General features: G+C 40.8%; 1 protein-coding gene across 2 annotated transcripts in view; it reads left to right on the plus strand.

Moving 5' to 3' along the window:
• atad2b (ATPase family AAA domain containing 2B) overlaps positions 1-19,469 on the plus strand; it is a 104,775-nt gene extending 85,306 nt beyond the window's left edge. For both annotated transcript variants that reach the window (XM_030047291.1, XM_030047292.1), the window contains exons 27-28: positions 5,769-5,897; positions 15,714-19,469. In XM_030047291.1, coding sequence (XP_029903151.1) covers positions 5,769-5,897; positions 15,714-15,755 — 171 coding nt within the window. In that variant the 3' untranslated portion in view covers positions 15,756-19,469. The remainder of the gene's footprint in view (positions 1-5,768; positions 5,898-15,713) is intronic.
• The last annotated feature ends 414 nt before the right edge of the window (positions 19,470-19,883 follow it).

Genomic DNA, 19,883 nt, shown 5'->3' on the forward strand with positions numbered 1-19,883 from the left:
TGAGTGTGTGTGAGCAATCTGTAATACTCATGATTTACTATCGTCCTCAGCATCCCCCTCCAGCCCCATATTCCATTCAGAGATGTTGAAAATTAAGCAAACCACCATCCATATCTCTCCACTAGCAACGCCTCCACTCTCTGTCCTCGCCCAAATCATTCCATGGTATCTTTACTTGCAAAGCAGGGATCATTTATTATTCATCTCTTTGGTAGTGTTTGAGACAGAAATTAAAGTTAAAAAGGGGGGAATTTCTCTTTTCTTTGAGGCAGATATTGAAGGCTTAACAGTGTCCCTTGTGACGGTGGCTGTTGAGTTCGTTGTTTTCCTCTTCACTCTGCCTATAACCTTCTCTTCCTCAGCGACAGAGGAAGGCTTCTCTCTCTCTCTCTCTCTCTCTCTCTCTCTCTCTCTCTCTCTCTCCCTCTCCTCACACACACACACACACACACACACACACACACACACACACACACAAAGCTGGCATAGCAGCCATTTCTGTTAAAAGACCAAGGCCTCTGCACTTGTGTTGTAACATTCAATATCCACATATGTTTGTTTACAGGAGGCTTGTTTGGCAAGTTGGAATAGATTTGGCATACAAGAGATACCACAAAGAAACCATAACGCACTGCAGGACCATTTTTTCCATTTCGTCAATGCAGAACAACTGCAAAGTTGTTTTTGAACAGCAAATGACATTTCTAGTGTATATCTGCTTATGATGTAATGTCAGCATTTAACCTGTCTACTTTTTGGGAGACCACTGGACTTATGGGATGACATTTTAACATTTCACTTGAAAGGAAGGTTCAGTCGGAAGCACCACAGCTTGGGTGCGGTGTTAAATATCTAACAAGGCTAACAATTTATTAGCAGCCTGTATCTTTCCTGCAACATTAAAAGTCAAGCACTGGTTTTAGTAGGAGAATCCGTTTTAGGAAGGGCAGGGGGGGGGGGAAAGTTGGGAGACATGATAAAGTTAAACTAGTGTTGGTTTTGGATTCCCCACCACCCCGGCAGGTGGTCTGTCAGTTATCATCTTAGCTCAGCCATGGGCTAAGAAGGCCAAGGAATGTCAGGCGTATTGGCATGCTTGTGCATTGCTGTTGGTGTGTGAGTAGAATAGGCACATCATCTTCTCCATATGTTGCAGGTGAAATGCCAGAGCTGCAGCACCTCATGGTGAGGTGTCTTGGTGCTTTGTTCCTTTCCAGAATCCCAATGAATCATTTATGTTCAGTTTCACCTGTATTCGCTCACTGTCCACGTGAACATCCACAGTTTGTGCTCATGTCACTGGTCCTAGCTCTTTTGCAGCTGCTTTCTGAAATTCATTGCCACCTAAATGTGATTTAAATTATCAATCTGGATTTTTTTCTCACTATGAGTTAGGTGTTTTCTTTTTCATTTATTTTACAAATCAAATCAAATTGTGACATGAAATTTAGAGGTGAATTGAGCAGTCAAAAGAAACTTTTTATATGTATAGATGCTAATTTCTGGTAATATAACCATGCTAAGTGTTGGTCAGTTACACCAGTAGGGCTAATGAAATTTTAAAGAAATGGAAACTTACCTACCTCAATATGTTTGAGTGTAGTTCTTGTGAAGAAAAACAAGCATGTCTGTTTTTGGTTGAAGAATGCAGAGTCTGTTTATCACATAACTCCATGATAGAAGTCATTCTCAGCATGCATAGAGGTTACAGGAATGGTGAGGGACTGTTTAGCAAGGACATTGAGTTTCTGGAAATACTTATCATTCCTCTTTTACCACTGTATTGGATTTTGGTTAGTTGATGTTTGATGTTTTGTCTCCTTTTAGTCAAAATTTTGTCTTGTTCTGCTCTGCAGCCATAGCACAGTCATCTTATTCAAAGAGTGTTCGTCGCTCTGGGGAGACAGGGCTCTCTGTCATTCTTGTCAGCTTCCAGGGTCTCATCAGCCGCTGCTCCAGTTCAGTGACCCTGTCATACAAATCAGTTTCTATCCCCTCTGACTACACACCCACACCAATCAAAATCATTAGCCATGTTTTTTAAAAAAGACTATTATTCAGAGGGGCTAAAAACAGTTTTGATAGTAATTAATGGTTTATTTGCTTTTTCTCCATTTCATATCATTATAAAATTAATACTTTTATTTTGGCAGATGGTCAAACTATGCAAGCAATTTTAAAATACTACTTTTGTCTCTGGTAACTTGGGAAAGGAACTTATAATTATTTGTAACATTTTATACACAAAATAAGTCTGTTGATCAAGAAATTATCTATCTGTGGAAATAATCCTTAATTGCAGCCATATAAATCCTTGTATTTTAGGTCACAGTTTCTTTTTTATTTAAAGTTTATCATTGAAGTAATTAGTGTGCAGTAACCATTCTTAAAAGGATATGGGCATGTCAAAAGTAAATTGCAGATAATCAGGGAGCTGACTAATGCTGGCCATTCCTGTTTCCGACCAGTCACGGAAACAAAGTTGCTTTGCACATGTATGTATTTAAACACAGACTAACAGTGTCCAGACACCAACTAGTGAGTTCAATTCTAGTTTTCAGCTCAGTGTCGGCATGCTTGAGCTGTCTGGCTTTTGCCTCTTTAAGTGAAGCCACTGCCAGTTCCATCAATTTAAAAACAGTCACGTGTGAAAATGAAAATAAGCAGTTTATGTGGGGCTGTCCAGGCAAGTCTTGACCCGGCTGTCCCCACCTCTCCTCTTTCTGCTCTCTCTCAGCCTCCCCAGCTCCATGCGCAGTCCATAGCAGCATGGCGATGGATAGAGATGTGAGTAAAGATGGGGAGGGAGATGGAGCAGGGAGTTTAGAGTTTAGTGGGGGTGAGGTTAAATGGTCCATGTCAGTAGCACCCTTTAACGCATGGGATTACTGCCCTTTTGTGTGCCATGAGCTCACTCAATCACTGAGCCTGTTCACACACACACACACACACACACACACCATTTACCCCACACTGTCACAGGCATCCTGATTAAGCTGACCAAGGCTGGGAAGTACACTGCTGCAATCAGCTGGCTAACAGTAAGAGGAGAATAAGGGGGTGAAGAGAGAGGGAACACAGTAGGGAAGAGAAGAACAAGGAGAGTGGAGAAAGATTAACAAAAAAAGGATTGGCAGTAAAGTGCTGTGTAAAAATGGAGTTGGAGAGGTGAGGTGCCACTATAAAGCATTGCAGTAGGCCAGAGGTGAGGAGGTGTACTATAAAGGAATGAGATACACTAGAAGCAATAAAACAGCATAGTGAAAAAGGGAGTTAAAGTACAGTGAGGGCTTAATTAGTCAAAGGTTTGGAGCAGTGACTCATTAAGGCATGTGTCCAAACTTTATCAGTGTAAGTTTTCATCTCTTGACTGGTCAGGAGAAATTTCTCCTTATTATTTAAATCTTGGAGTGGGTGTTTTGATGCTAATTAAAGCTCAAATTAATTATAATGGCAGCTCACTGATGTGCTTTTTTGTCCAGTTTGGGAGCTCTCATGGCTCTGTGTACCATGAAACCTGAGGGCTGCCTTCAGGTTAGACATTTAAATGGCACTGTGTAATCACCAGGGAAGGAAGCTTATAAAATAAACTGATGAACAGCAGCTTTCAGCAAGTCTAGAAGGTAGTTTTGATAATCGTTATCACAGTTCATTTAACACTGATAATGTATATTTAGAGAAAGTCCTTATGGGTTACCTCAAAGCATAGTGCTGCATTCCATTTTAAGTGGTTTTAGCTTTTAGTATGCATCTTTCATTTATCAAGCGGACAGCAGTGGTTAGATTGGCCAGGTGGATTTTTCTAAAAACAGCATTATTTTTTATGTCAAAGACAAATGACTGGTGAATCCTCCTACTCTGCCAGATTAAGTTAAGGAAGTGTGAATACTTGAAAGGTATTATCTACTTAAAGTCATGTTTTCCAGGCTATTAAGTACAGTCTAATGAACACCATTTGGAAAGTCAAGCTGGCAAAGTATGGAGTTTAAAAAAAAAAAAAAAAAAAGGCCGTCTTCCATGACATGACTAAAAGCAGTAGGAAATAGGTTTTGTTGCCTCAAGCATGGCTTCCTTTCCTCTTTTCCTTTCCTCTTCATTTTGACTGTGTATATCAAGTTGACTTTATCTTTGTTGTCCTCAAAAGGGAAAACCTATTCATGTGAAAATTGACATCCTGAACAAATGCTGACTATGAAAGAAATGTGCTATTGCTGTTGCAACCAAAGACGTACCAAACGTGTTAATCTCATCCTGTAGCAGGTGTCCTCTCCCTCTCTTAGTGCAGTGAAGCTAAACCTGGGGTCGCAGGATTATTTTAAGAGGATTGGGCAAAGTCTCTGTAATGCAAAAAATCTCATTTCAACTAAAAAAAAGTGTCTCTATTTTTGGCAATAAATACATTATACTTGCGAAGTAATGGGCATTATTCAACTTCTAGGCTTCCACTAATGATTAAGTAAAATTGAAAAGATAATAATCTATAGCTGTTAGGAGTTTTTTTCATTAAAAATTCTCACAATAGACACTGCCACTTACCGTCATTTTGGGATTTAACTAAAAAGCTGAGTCTTCCAGTATCATAACATAGCATATTAGATGCAGTTGATGTTATTTCATGTTTCCAGCCTTACTTTTTAAGAAGTAATTTTACCCGTTCACAATAGTGATGTAGAAAGCTTGGGGCAAAAAACTGCCAGTGGTGACAGCGGATCCCCAGGGCAGCCGATGTTTGAGGTTGACTTCTCCTGAACTCCATTAGAGGTGTTTGCGCTAAAAAGTGAAAACGTCCTACCAAAGTGAAATACCCCTCCAAAGGTCATATTTCTGGTCATCAGTGAAGTCTAGCCTGGGAGTAAGTTTCCTCTGAAGTTGCTATGGAAATGAATCTTCAGTCAGTAACTTGGTTCTTTTGTCAAGGCAGCAGTTTCTGTCATTCAAACAGAAATAAATTTCAAGCAGGCTACTGTGATTCAGATGATGCTAACCTTTTTTGCTTCTGTAACTTCTCAAAAGCCAGACATTTTTGCCGAGGGTAATTATCTCATTATTCACTGATGAAAGGATTTGACAAATATTCACGTTTTATTAATCTTGACATTGTCATGGTTTTCTGTGTTGAACTGCTCCACCACACGTGCAATCTCTTTCTCTCTCTTTCTTTCAACCCCTCCCCCCCACGCACACACACACACGCGCGCACACACACACAATGGACACACATGCACATTATATTCCTGTTGAGGTTTCTCTGTTTGCCTTGTGTCTAATGACTGTAACTTGAATCATTGAGTGATTGCTGTTTCAGTCCATGCATTTTGATGAGCTCTGGGTTTACACAGACACACACACTCGTATACACACAGACTTTGCTTGGGTAAAATGTGAGGAACAGGTCAATTAAAAGGGCCTTTGACTGTCCAGAATGTTTTAATTAAAGTAGTGGTGAAATGTAAACTTGGTGCTAATTATGATTAGCCATAATTAGCTGTCACTCTGATCTTAATTGCTTTTGAATGCAGCTGACCCCCAAATGCTTCATCTCTGTGCTCGTGTCAGTGCTTGTGTGACCAGTTATTCAGTACTGTATGTCTGTGCATTTGTGTCTCTGTTTTTTTATGAGTGTTACTCCATACATAAAATGTTCATATAACTATCATGTTTATCTCTGCAGCAGGATTTTTTATATGTTTATATATGCAAGAGGAAATTAATCTTAATTACTGTATCTGTCTAATGCATTGTGGATATCTGCTTGCCTGTCCCCTCAGGCTCTTCTGGACGTGGTGGTGAAGAAGAGTGAGGGCCACAGTGTGGAGCAGCTGGAGAGACTCTACTCCCTTCTCAGCCAGTGTATCTACCAGCACCGCAGAGAGTATGACAAGACCCAGCTACTGGAGGTTAGAGAGACGCACAGACACACACTCTTGGCCAGCCTTTCAAAAGCCTCGTTCTGGTTGTTTGTTCTGATTTAGCCTTCACAGATGATTATGCCCAGAAATGATGCAGTCAATTTTCACAGCTTATCAATGTAATATTACAGTGTCATAATATAGTGTCGAAACATTGTTTAAATAATTAAAAAAAAAAAAAAAAAAAAATCAATTTCAATCAAAATATGTCTACCAGAGGAAGAACATTGATGAAATGGAGCTATCACTGTTTGCCTGTGTGGTAGTTTCAACCAGTCTGACAGAGCAGGTTTCCTGGAAGATAAAGAAAACTCGACACTGGTAGTTCTGCTAGCTGCTACATACAGACAAAAATGTTGTCTTGAAATAAATTGGCTTTCAGAACATTCCACATAACAGGTATTTTGTGAATATTCGTGTGTCATTGGAAGAAGATGTAAATGAACGACACACAAAAGTACAGATAAAAGAAGGCAATGTGTATTAGCTAGTTGTATCTTTTATTATGACTTGCTACAGATGTGACCCTGTCCAAGCAGTGTCAGTCTGTCCAAGTAGCTCAACTTGTTAAAAATATGACACCAAGTGCCACTTAATTGACAGTGAAGGATTTAAACAGCTGTTGAAGTTTATTGAACTAGCGTCCAACTTTCCAGACGTGATGGAAAAGTGAAGAGGTTTCGTTTTATGTAGGCAGATGATGTTTGAGGAACAGCTGTTACATGCACATGCCTCTTCTGCTGTATGTCAGTTTTTAGACCTGTGATTGAAACTTAGTCATGTCAGCAATTTAAAGACCAGTGAAATTAGCTGAAACTTTTCTATCAACCATGAGATATGGCTGCCAGAGACTGGATACAGACTACATAAGCACACATGCACATACAGGTTAAAACAAGACACAGCTACTGAAGGTGACACAAGTCATGATAAAAATATAAAAAACACAAAAAGCCATAACTATCAGAGTTGGACACACACATACCTGTAGTTACACAGACGCAAAGACATCATGTCATGTTGCTTGACAGATGGATTGCACAAAAATGTGAGCTTTGTTCCATTTAGGGGGTATTTGATTAAAAATAGTGTTGGAGGCATTGGTCAGATCTGCAAACAAACAAGCCCTGAATGTCCTGAACAGCAGACGCATGGGGAGCTGATCCGGACATTGCTGTAAGAATGATGGCCTTTTTAATTTTGTTGGTCAGCAAAACAGTGTCCTGCAGTGTATTTGTGTTTTTCTCCCTCCAGAGCAGGATGTAATGAGGACAGCGGGGACTGTGTTTGTGTGTGTTTGAGTGAGTGAGTGAACGCAGGTAAAACAGTGTGCATGTGTGTAAGGAAAGAGGGAGAGAGACAGAAACAGAGGGATTGGATGTGTTGAAACATAATGGCATAGCCTGATTGGGCTAGGGATAGAATAGTGGAAAAAAACTATAACAGCCAAAGAGAGTGACTATGAGTAAGATTATTTATGCATATACACACTATATGGATAAAAGTATTGGGACACCTACAGGAGCTTTTATGACATCCCATTCTAAATCCATAGCCATTAAAATGGAGTTGGTCCACCTTTTCCAGCTGTAACAGCTTCCACTCTTCTGGGAAGGCTTTCTACAAGATTTTGGAGTGTGTATTGAGTGTACCCCCGTTCTCGTTCATCCCAAAGGTGTTGGATGGGGTTGAGATCAGGGCTCTGTGTGGGCCAGTCAAGTTCCTCCACACCAAACTCACCCAAACATGTCTTTATGGACCTTGCTTTGTGCACTGGGGCACAGTCATGCTGGAACAGAAAAGGGCCTTCCCCCAAACTGTTCCCATAAAGTTGGAAGCAGATTATTGTCCAAAATGTCTTGGTAAACTGACGCATTAAGATTTCTCTTCACTGGAACTGAGGGGCCAAGGCCAATCCTAGAAAAACAAGCCCATAGCGTTATCCCTCCTCCACCAAACTTTACAGTCGGCACAGTGCGCTCATGCAGGGAACATTCTCCTGGCATTCACCAAACCCAGACTCGTCCATCAGACCACCAGATAGAGAAGTGTGATTGGTCACTCACCAGAACACATTTCCACCACTCCAGAGTCCAGTGGCTGCGTGCTTTACACCGCTCCATCTGACGCTTGGCGTTGTGCTTGATGATGTAAGGCTTGCATGCGGCTGCTCGGCCATGGAAACCCATGCCATGAAGCTCCCAGCGCTCAGTTTCTGTGCTGATGTTGATGCCAGAGGAGGTTTGGAGCTCTGCAGTTATTGAGTCAGCAGAGCGTTGGCCACTTTTACGCACTATGGACCTCAGCAGTCAGCGACCCCGCTCTGTAACTTTACGTGGTCTGTCACCTGGTGGCTGAGTTGCTGTGGTTCCTAAACACTCCCACTTTGCAATAATACCACTTCACAAACTGACTTGTTTTAACAATGGCATCCTATTACATTACTATTACAGTACCATGCTGGAATTCAGTGAGCTCTGTAGAACAACCCATTCTTTCACAAATGTTTGTAAAGGCAGACTGCATGGCTTTGTCCTTGATTTTATACACCTGTGGCAATGGAACAGAGTGAAACCTGAATTCAGTGACTCTGATCCAAAGTATTGGGACTTTGGTGTACATACATATATTTTTCTTCAAATATGTTTTAATGTTAGCATTCAAAATTCAAACTAAAAAGCAGCACTTGCCACAAACTATCTCCATAACTTACAGTAGTAGTAAGCCTTGGTGATGGTACTGTTGAATGGCAAAGCAACAAATGTACTGTGTTCAAAGTATTCCCATAACGTCAGTGCCTGTCTGTGGGGCCAATTCAGGGCAACTGTTGGTTAGGAAATGATGAAAGGCTGAAGAAATTGATATGGTTTCCCAAGATAGATCATACCCCAGTCTCATTTAAGCTCCTCAAATCTCACAATTCATTTTAGGAGCCCTGCGGAAAGTGTAAAAAAAAAAAGTGCTTCTTGTACCATACTAGGTATGAATGTGTTCAGTGTTTCCACATTTTTAACCTGCGCTCTGTAGAAAATATCTGAAACAATTTGTTTACTGCATTAGTGATATTCTTTTGAGTCAAAAAATCATTGGTAACCCACAAATGTAAGCTTTAAGTTAATTTTTAGTTATTTTTTTCCTTACCTCTAATATCTCCTGGCTATGATCCATGCAAAATAAGATGCTGTGTATTTTCCCAGAATCCCATCTGGTCATCTACCGCCGTTGTAGCTTGTCCTTGTAGACAGGAGGCCAGGAATGGCAGTGGTCTGGTGCTGGTAGCCGGAGTTGGCTGTCAGGGTGTCAGAGAGGAAGAGGCAGAGGAGCGAGCAGTCAGCCAGGTGGTGCTGCCTGTCGACAGGCCGGCTGCTGGAGGAGGGGAGGGTGCCTGTCTGGGTTCATTTTATACTGCCAGCATAAATTGGTGTTTCGAGAGCAGAAATGTTGGCTCGTTTGGTGCATGTTGTGTTTGCCTCTGTGTTGAACACACATCTCTGTTCCATAGCAGGTCACCCTCTTGTAACTCTCCAGAGAAGGCGAAAACATGTGAACACACACACACACACACACACACACGATTGTGATTCACTATGGTGATCAAAGCCATTTTCAAGGGGCCTCCAAAACAGTGAAAATATAGGTGCACAGAAGAACAAAGACGCAAGCCATGCCACTGCGAGTGGGACGTGGAGAGGGAGAGAGGAGTCCTGGTGAAATGGAAGAAAGAAAGCACCTAAAATAAACAACCTCTCCCCTTTTGTTATTCATCACCCGTTGGTCACCTGTTGCTGTTTGACAGGTAATCTGCACTGCGGTGCCTCAAAAATTGAACTATTTAAAAAAAAAAAAAAAAAATCACTCTGTACTCTATGTTAGAAAAAAAAGCACCAGCTGCATCACAGTTCTGCGCCACACAGCCAAGCACGGGCAGGCGCATCCTGCTATTGAAATGCATGGAGTTGAAAGTGTTTCTCCCCAGTGGCACTTTTTTGTGTGAATGACCCCTAATGTTGCACTTTGCTGTGCTGTGTGTGTGTGTGTGTGTGTGTGTGTGTGTGTGTGTGTGTGTGTGTGTGTGTGCGTGTGTGTGTGTGTGTGTGTGTGCGTGTGTGTGCATGTGTGTGTATGTGCATGTGTGTGTATGTGCATGTGTGTGTATGTGCATGTGTGTGTATGTGTGTGTATGTGTGGCGTAGCCAAGTGAAATGGAGCGTGTCCATACATTTGTCTCCTTTACTCTCTCCCTCCCTCCTCTGGGTATGGCTTGTCTTGCTTCTCCAGAAGAGCTGACCTTTCAGCAGATGGAGTGGACTGCACCCTGCTTCCTGTTAAAGCCAAAAGGGACATCACTGCACTGTACACAGTAACGCACCAGCTATGTTTCTATCAACAAACTGGCATTCATTTTGCTTCAGGCTCAGTCTTACATTTTGCCCGTGGCTCAGAAAGCAATTAAGGACTTTGTAACTGCTCATTAGGAGAGCCTTTGACCTCTAACCTGGATGTGTGTGGTGCCAGAGCTGCACATGGCCACACACCGAGTTCACTGAACATCATAGGAGCTGATTATTTCTCTGCTTGTATGTTTGCTGCGGAACAGTGTGGCCTGCTGTCATTTAATAAACTGTTTTGGTTGGCATGTTCATCCTAAGGGTGTTCTAGCACCAATAAAGGAAGAATCCACTCATTATTTTACCAATTCCAATGTTGAGAACCCCTCACAGACCTAATTGTAAAAATCGTACCCCCACTACATGTGCTCTTGAGCTGTACCCTGTAAAAAGATACATTTGTCTGCTCCGGTTCAGTTTGACATCTCCGTCTCCTGTAGCTTTCCTTCATGCATGGCCATTCTGTCGCATAAAATAAATTATTGTTAATTTATGACTATCAAGGCAAGTGTTTGAATTTATTCGGATATTGATTTGAAGCCCTATCACCCAGCCCTAGCAATTAGAAAATGCACCTTAAATTTCTGGGCCCAAATCTTTTTATTGGGTTCTTGGCAGACAGAGCACTTTAGCAAATAGAGGACATTGGAACGGGTCTGTCTTAAGAGAAACCTGAATCCCTCCCCTCATCCCATTTCCCCAACCCTTCTTCATGTTGAAAACTTTCCAACCCCCTCCCCATCCCCACCCAAAACCCTACAAATTGGGATTTTGGGGTGTATAAATAAATACTTATAAGTAAATAACTATATAGCTACATAATAATAAAATGCATAAATAGGGTTAGGGTCAGTAAAAAAGTTACAAAATAAATAAAATAGAAAAAAGTTATACAGTGAGGTGTGTATGGATGAAGGACGTTAAGTAGCAAGTAAATAAGTAGACATGTATACCAATAAAGGTTCAGAAATATATGATAAAACAAACAAAAAAAGGATAATAATAAATAAATAAAAAGGACAGGGCAAGGATGATAAAGGACATAGAGAGTAGACACAAGGTAGAAAAAGCAGAGGTTGAAAGAAATGTATGGGTAATAGAGGTGTCTTCCCCTCATTTTGACAGGCTCCACTCAAATGGCACCATCAGCGCCAGTGGTGAAAATAAGGTCATTAATGAAGTCTAGAAGGGGGCCACTGGTCTTATGAAAAGACTGCAGGGGTGCTTTCATTGAGAATCTTAACCTTTCAAGTTTTATATATTATAAAATGCCCCAAAGCCATCTATTGTGTGTTGGGGGTTAGGCATGTTTCCATTTTAGAAGAATGGCAGGTCTGGTTCATAGAGTCGTAAAGGCAATGACATGCTTCATGGTGGTAGGCATGTTTGGAGTTGGGTGGAAACTAAATAGAGATAGGAAAGGAATTAGGATCTGTATTTGTGCATAGGGCCTGTTTCGAATACATTTGACCAAATGTCAGTCAGAACATGTTCAGAACATGTTTAAGTGATTGGTTGAAGACTGCTTACATCTGTCAAAAGCATCGCTTCCATCTTGATATATTTTTTGCCAGTTTGGGGTTGGTAAAGTGTGATTTGTGTATCTTGAGTACCTTGCATTGCAATAGGCCATGTCTGTCAATTCCCAGGTTCTGCTACCAGGAGTTTTTTAGGAAAGTATTGGGGGCAGGGTTTAAAGAATTAATAGGACGATACGGGGGATATAAACCACTTTTGACTAATGTCAAGTGTGAGAAACAGATCAATTACAGATTCAGGGGGCTGAAATTGTTTTTGAGTGTTTTATTTGGAAAAAGTGAAAAAGAGGGATGTTGAGTAGGTTGCATTTAGCTCATAGGGATGAAAAGGAAGAGAAAACCCCATTCTCATACAAGTCATCCATTGTTTTAAGGGCACTGCGAAATTTCGGGTTAGAATAAGTTTTGGAAAATAAATGATTGTTCAGGATTGGTGCATTATTTGAACATATCTAAGCCATATTGTTTTCTGAATCGGAGCCTGATCTTAATAGTGTTTATAGCAATAGAGTTATTGGAAACTTTGTAAGCTGTGGGGAGTTGAGAGCATATTACAGAGTGCAGGGAGCTTTGTGAGGATGCTATCTCAGTGTGAAGCCAATGTGGGTACCTGTCTGAAGGTTTGTAATTTGTCCAGTAAACAAGCTTGATAATGTTACTGGTCCAGTAGTAATGGTGGAAATTGGAAGTGCTAAACCATCTTCTGATTTGAGGAATCGGAGACTATGATTTCAGGAAAGTTAATAACAGTAAGCTTCTAGTATTGAAAAATGAATGTGTCCCTACTTTAAAGCCACTTTGATTCAATTATGGCCGGGATCACCTGCTGAAAGCAATGGGACAACATTTAAGATGGAGATTGGTCTGTAATTGCTACAGAGTCAGGCCTTTCTTTTTAAGTAGAGAGATGGAAGCCATCTCTTGACACGGTTGATAGTAGCTGGCCTTTATGAAAGGAGTCATTGAACATCCTTACCTGAATTGGAACCTGTAAACTGGAAATGCCTCATAGAATTCTACTGTGAAGCCATTTGGGCTGGAGATTTACCATTATGCATTTGACAGCCTCTTATATCTCTAGGGTGTAGATGGTGCCACCCATTGCCTAGTTAAGATTTTCATCAATTTTTGGAAATTCAAATGAGTCGGTTTTGCAGATGTTTTTTTTTTTCCCTCTATAATTTTATCAACATTTTGACTGTTGTGACTGCCTAAGTGTTTTTAAGTTTAAACCAAGAAAAATATCCCAGTCTGGCTCATGTAATACCATTGCCTCATGTTGTAAGAAGGCGTGAAAAATCATGTCTTCCTGTGATCTTGTCAGTAAGTTGCCTTCTGTGAGGACACAAAGCTCCATGGTTCGAATCCTTAGGTGGCCAAATCCTTCTTGCCAGTAATGGGGCAATTTATGCACGTGGCATGTTTTCAAATTCTTCTGAAGATCATATTGAGTCGATGACGGCCTATTGTGTTTGAACCCTGCTCATTGCCGCTTAAGGCTATATTTCTGTTATTCCTGCAGCTAAGTGGACGGATGCCAATGATACCACTTTGAAGTATGTCCAGTGTAGATATGTCAAAGTGGAGAAAACTTGGTAGCGCTTTACTTTAAACTCACCATCCCACCCGCAAACATCAACTTTTGATGTCAGTCGCTCAGAATCAAAGAGAAAGGGGTTTCTTTCTAGAGTTTCCATTTTGCAACAACCTTCAGCAGTTATGCTGGGAGAAATCCATTGTAGAAGAAACAGAGATACCAGTGTCTCCGCTGACAATAGCCTCAGTAGACCTGAATGCAGTGCAGCCACATCTTCCATCTTTGTGGATCTGTCGTCGCTAGTGTGTGAAATACACCTTCAACCAAGCACAGCACACCATGGAATTGTTCTCTCCTGACTCACTTTTTCTCTTCTGAAAAAAAAAAAACGTACTATGCTGTTGCTCTCTCCACCTACACGTGTACAGCTCAGAGAATCCTCTCTCTGGGGGTTGTCAAAAGTCATTTTGGGAGACAGGAAATCACTAAATAGTAGACAAGGTAGGTTGAGGTAAAGCAGGTACACCAAAAAAGTAAATAACAACACTTCATCACAAAATAACTCATGAATGGGTTGACCATCATGTTAATATCTAACAGTTTAACAGTATCAAAAGGTGTTTGTTTTTTTTTTTTCTCTCTCTTTGATGAATAGAATTTATAACATTGATACCCACAGCAGGAGCTCAAACGCCTGGTTTGCACTTGTGCCATTTTGTTTCAATGAAACTACCCAGGGCTTGCAGTGATAGTTCGCATTCACATGTTTTTCAGGGCTGAGAGAAGGAGGAGATGAAACGGAGAGAAAAGAGAAAGAGAAAGTGAGATAGTGAGAAAGTGCTATAGGCCTAACTCTAGGTTAGTCAGACAGAGAGGCCAGGAGGGTTTGTGAGATTGTTGTGTTTTTTGGATGACAAGGTGATAGGCCTTCAGGCTGGATAGAATTGAGATCACAGAGGCACAAAGAGCCAAGGGTGGCAAAGCTTATTTGTATGTATGTGTATTGTTGTGTGCGTGTGCAGGCAGGGAAAGCAAATCTGTGTTAAAAACATAGTTGTATGTTGACGTAGGCTCTACCTAACAGGGTAAAGCTTTCAGGGAGCCAGCCATCTCCAAATTAGTATCTTTTCAGTAAACTGCATTTTAACTCAGCTTTCAAAGCTTCATTGGGTTCTACAGCTGGTGTTTGCATGTGCACTGTACATGAGTGATTGCCTTGTGGTGATAGTACTAAGTGCTTTAACTGATGATATTGTAAATCATGTTGGAAGGAAAGTTAGAATTACATGCAGGAAAACATAATTTCTGTGGCATACCTTTCAGTTTTGCCCTTTTGAATTCAGCTGTCCATTCAGAATAAATTACAGGATATTTTGACCACAATTTACATTGTAACTACAGTATCAATGATCAGTGGACCACAATACAATCTTATTTTCACTTCCACAGAGCACTATCCACTCGTTCCTTCCTTAAGTGTATGTAAATTAGTACGAGCTACATTTGGGGGGAAAATGATTGGAAGTACTGTGATGTACTAAAGCTTTGCTGCCGCAAGGAATGTTTAAAGAAACTGTTGAAGTGCCAGCAGTTTTATGTCTGGGTCCCTCTTTGAACAGTTGCCATTTTCTCTATTGGTTGTGGATAAATCATTTCAGTCCCAGTGCAAATAGATTGCTGTCATTTACATTTAGAGAGACTACTGCACCAAAAGATATTGTCACTAACAGCATTTGTGTATTCCTCAGCTCAAATTGCCTCTGTAGTGTGCTCTTAGGACAGAAAATGATGTAAATAGCTATTCTTATTACTTTTGCTAGTCTGATGTGATCCCACATTTCTCATCATGGGAGCACTGGTCCTCCCTGGAAAAGTTTGTTTTTCTTCCTTGAGACTTGAAAATGGCTTTGTATTGTAAAGTTGATAGTTGTAACTTGAGTTTTAGATGTGGGAGTGAATTGATATCTTACAGCGATGCCTGCTGCATTGACTCAGCTATTCAAATGAGAACACACACACACACACACACACGCTGTAACATCTTCAAAGCATTAATCATGGTCTATTGCAGGCTAACATCCATTTCTCTTCCTCCGGCTCTGTTCAGATTTAGTCTGTATCAAACTTTCCTGGTTTCATGCTGAGAAAAATCGCCTGACTCATTCCACCACAGCTTTGCTTCATTTTATATCATTTATCATGGTGAAAGCTGTTGTTTGCTGTGGGACAATTCCAAGTCCTGCTGAAACAGTGGTGCACAGATGCTATATATACATATTCATTGTTACATATATTGATTCAAGCTGAGCAGTATGTGTTTACGTGCCTCTCTCTGTTGCAGGAGATGGAGAAGAGAGTCCAGCATTTCGATACATTCCTGTGAGACGGAGAACGAATGCCTATCAGGTAGATGCTGAACAGACCGGGACCACAAAGACACACACAGACCGAGAGAGAGTGAGTGAGCGAGCTTCTGAGTTCAGTCCTTACACACACAGAGCAAATCCAACGCCTCCTCTTACTGGGAAAGAAGAGGAGGGGGAAGAAGTTGAGGAAGAGACATTTTATGGTGCTATTGTCTCAGGAACCTGGCCAGATCCAGACCCATTACACACAACCAAACTCCTGGAGGTGCTGTGTCAGTCACACGCACGCACACACACACCAATGGTGACGGGCAACCCTGGTGCTACTTGGGTGCTATCCTAACTTTTATCCATGCTGCTCTTGGGATTACTTCTTACTCGGACTAGCAAACCAACAGACAGATTGGGTGATGTCATATCGCAACCTGGCCACCTCTCTTAGGAGCAGGCCACGCACACACACACACACACTCACCTCCCCACCTCCACCCACTTTGGTATGCATGTATTTGTACAAACACACACACACAAACACACATCAATGCACACAAGTGACAGATAAAACCTACAGAACCGTACAGACACACACACTCACACAGATCCTCACCAGCAGAAGTGTGAATGCAGTGCGCCGCTAGGAGATGACAATGTTTTGAATCACTGAGCTACATTTCTGAGCCTATGTCATCCTCCAGTGCAATGTTTTGTTATCACAGGCCAGTTATCACCATGCTATTACGTGGCTGATCTTCCCTGCCATTTCAGCTTCTCGCTTAGTTCAACATTGGAGCCACCGTAAAGGATACTCACCCAAAACAATGGTTTACAAAGAAGTTTCAGCGCAAACACAAACACCAACGAGGTTAGCACAGCAGGACTAGAACTGATTATATCCTCCTCTTCATTGCAGTAGTCATCAAGTTTGGCAAATTTGGCCGTTAGCCACACAATGTTTGTTTACGAGCTCCTGCATCAAGGTGAACAAGCACGGTGTTTGCCGAAGGTCAGCTGTAAAACCTCAGAACATTCGCTGACGGACCACCTCTGGCTTTCACATGCTTAACCAGATTGTCATGTGCTAAATAGTGGAGGTAGCTGAATCCCCTCACTACATTCACAGTGTAAATGTTTTCTCTCCCACTCAAGCTGTGCCCGCTAGTTGATTTTTCTATTGACACCCCGGCTGAGTAACTGGAAGCAGTACAAATTGGAATGCGTCTGTAGTTTGCACTGCCTAGCGTGTGCCTTATTTAAACCTCATTTTTTTTAAAATGTATTGAGTAGGTTTTATTTCAAGCTACTCTTTGTGATACACATGACAATGAACAGGCTCCAAGTTTGTGTGGGTGCTAACCACGAAAAAATGGAAACAGGGGAAAAAAATATTCCATGTCATCAGGTCAACAAATGCATATCTGGTCCTACATCTTGTTCGTTAGTTAGTTGTAACTCCTGTCTAGACTGGGTTTTAAAAACAGAATTGAACACATTTGAATACCTGGGTGATGGGATGGGGGTGGGAGGCGTCACCTGCGTACAGTTTTTAAGTAACATACTCACTTCTGTGGCTGAGTCGGTGTCTGGCCAGATAAATCAAGTTTATCTCTAGCACTTGAAATGGTGAAACTGTATTCAAATATAGTTATGCCATGCAAATACCCCAGACCTGCTGGGGAGGTCAGTCTCCACTCTCCACCTTAACAGACAGCAGCTGTAAGGAGAGGCTGACAACACCAGCTTTTCTCCTGCTCTCATACAGAGAAACGACGACCAGTCAGATAATTTACCGTGCCAAGTCTTAATCCACTCCCTTCAAGGTGCTGAGCTCTAATGCAGCGGCGCCTGTTCACAGGGATACTTTTCAGCTTCGAAAGTACTACATTAGACGTTCATACAACCTATGTATTAAGTTGTTTGTTTAACTATTATTTTTTACACTTTTTTAATAAAATGCTTTGTTTGAGTTAATGTTAGGACTGTTTGAGCATGGGTTGTCAGTCCGATTATGAACAAGGCCATTCTAGGCAGTGCCCGTCGCTAAGGTGTAAAAGCATTACATTGATTGTTTTTTGTTTTTTTTTTCAAATGTATGTTGAAGTTGTTATTGTTTAATTTGATTCTGTTTCCTTTACACCAAAAGAGAAGCAGGGATTCTCATCTGTGGCCCACATAGTGCATCTTTTCCAACAGCAGTAAATCAGTGTATTTCCTGCTTGACTTTATTTTTTTTATTATTATTTTCACATTGGCGGAAGGGGTCATATTTTGACCAGATGTAGGCTGGAGAAGACCCTCCTTTCTCTCACTGCACTCTTGTCAAATCCTGATTCCAACTCAAACCTCTGGTGCAGCTCTTGCCGCTACAACTCACCTCTGCCTTGGATCGCGAGGGTTGTCTGACAGAAGCAAGCAAAGACCATATGCAAACTGGCATTGACATGTTAGCACTTGGGCTACTGCAGAGAGAAACCAACGCTACCTCAGCTTAATTTATTTTAAACGCGACAACCGTTTACTGGGTACAAAAAGAGTATTTTTCCCTTCTAAAATACTGTTGCAACACCTACCAGCTACGGTACTACATCATCAGTGCAACCATAGCTGCTGCAGTAATCCAAGAGTTTGTTCGTTTTTTTTGTTTTTGTTTTTCGTTTCTGATTGTTATGTATGTTTGCATTTGAGCCAGAAGAAAATGATTGCTTACATGTAATGGAAATGTCATGGACTTTATACATTATGCTTTAGTTTCAGGTTTTCTTACTGTACGTTGATGCAGTAAAGTCCTTCAGTTCCTCTTCTTCCACGTTCAGACATCACACATTCTTTCAAGCTTTCAAGAGCACTGTTTTCTGCTTCTTTACACATCCATCGCCTTTTTTTTAGACGTAGTTTGCAGACTTTCATCTCTCATGATTCTGAGTGTTTATTTATTAATATTATTATTAAACATGTTTTACACCTAATTTTGAGCAAATTGTCTTTTTGTACATTTGCAATTAAACAAATCGGGGGAGCGTCTTACTTCCGTGCAACAGTTTTGCTGAAATGTGTAGCGTTTGTGTAGCAGGTTTATTTGGCGTGTGAGGGGAATAAAGGGTTTACAGGTCTCTCAGGTTCAACATGCGACACATGCCCTTTCAACTTCTCTATGTATTTCATTGTGATGTTGTTTTATTCGCTAAAGTGGTCATAGACTGTGTCATACTGGAAGAGACTAACATGAGCTGGAATTCCCATGAACACAAAACGTTTGTCTGACACATCCCATTAAGAGAGACAGATGAAGTTGAACGTTCATGTTGTTCACTTTTTGTCTGTCTTCTGCCAAAAGAGTTTTTTATGGTTTCAGAATAACTTTGGAGATATATGGTTAGGGAAATGTCATGCATTGTGATTTTCCTTTGCGTATAAATTGTAGCCAGTTTGGACTAACAACCAATTTTTGTCTGGTAGTTGAAACAATTTAGTCCAGAATGCAGGAAAAAAAATGGGTTTGGTTTATTTCTTCATTATGTTGTTTTTCTTTATTTTTCCACAAATTAATTATAGTCAACTGTTTTTTCATAGCTTTGTCATATTTCTGTTTGTTTTGAGGTTAATACGTGTATTTAACACACTTGTTCGCATTTAAGTGTTACTTTAGTGTAAGTTATATTTGAAATGAAACTTTTACTGTATTTCTGAAATAAACTGCTGTGATATACTTGAATAAAAGGTGCAAATTGTAATTTTGCCAAGTGTTTTCTTCCCTTCCATTTTAGAAACGTAGACTACACAAGAGATGAATAGCTGCAATTTAAAGGTGATGCTGAATTCAGGCACTCGGTTAAAAAGGCAGTGGGTTTTTGCAGAAAGCAGGCCTACACAACAAGAAAGTGTTTTTTTTTTTTTTTTCTTGAAGTTATCTCAGCTATGTCATTGTAATTTTGTATACTGACGTGTTGCATGGGGGAGCAAAGTATGTACAAAGACGCCTTCCTTAGAAATATAATTTTTCCTCAATCCCTTCTGTCTTTGAAGTGTCATATCTCTTGCCAGAAGATTTTTTACGGCTCTTTGCACGGTCAGACATGAGAAGTGTCTATCAATACCACACTCGACAATAAAATGTTATGCCTAACTTGCCTCTTAAGATTAAAAAACAG

The sequence above is a fragment of the Myripristis murdjan genome, chromosome 24 (genome assembly GCF_902150065.1).
Source record: "Myripristis murdjan chromosome 24, fMyrMur1.1, whole genome shotgun sequence".
Taxonomy (NCBI): Eukaryota; Metazoa; Chordata; class Actinopteri; order Holocentriformes; family Holocentridae; genus Myripristis; species Myripristis murdjan.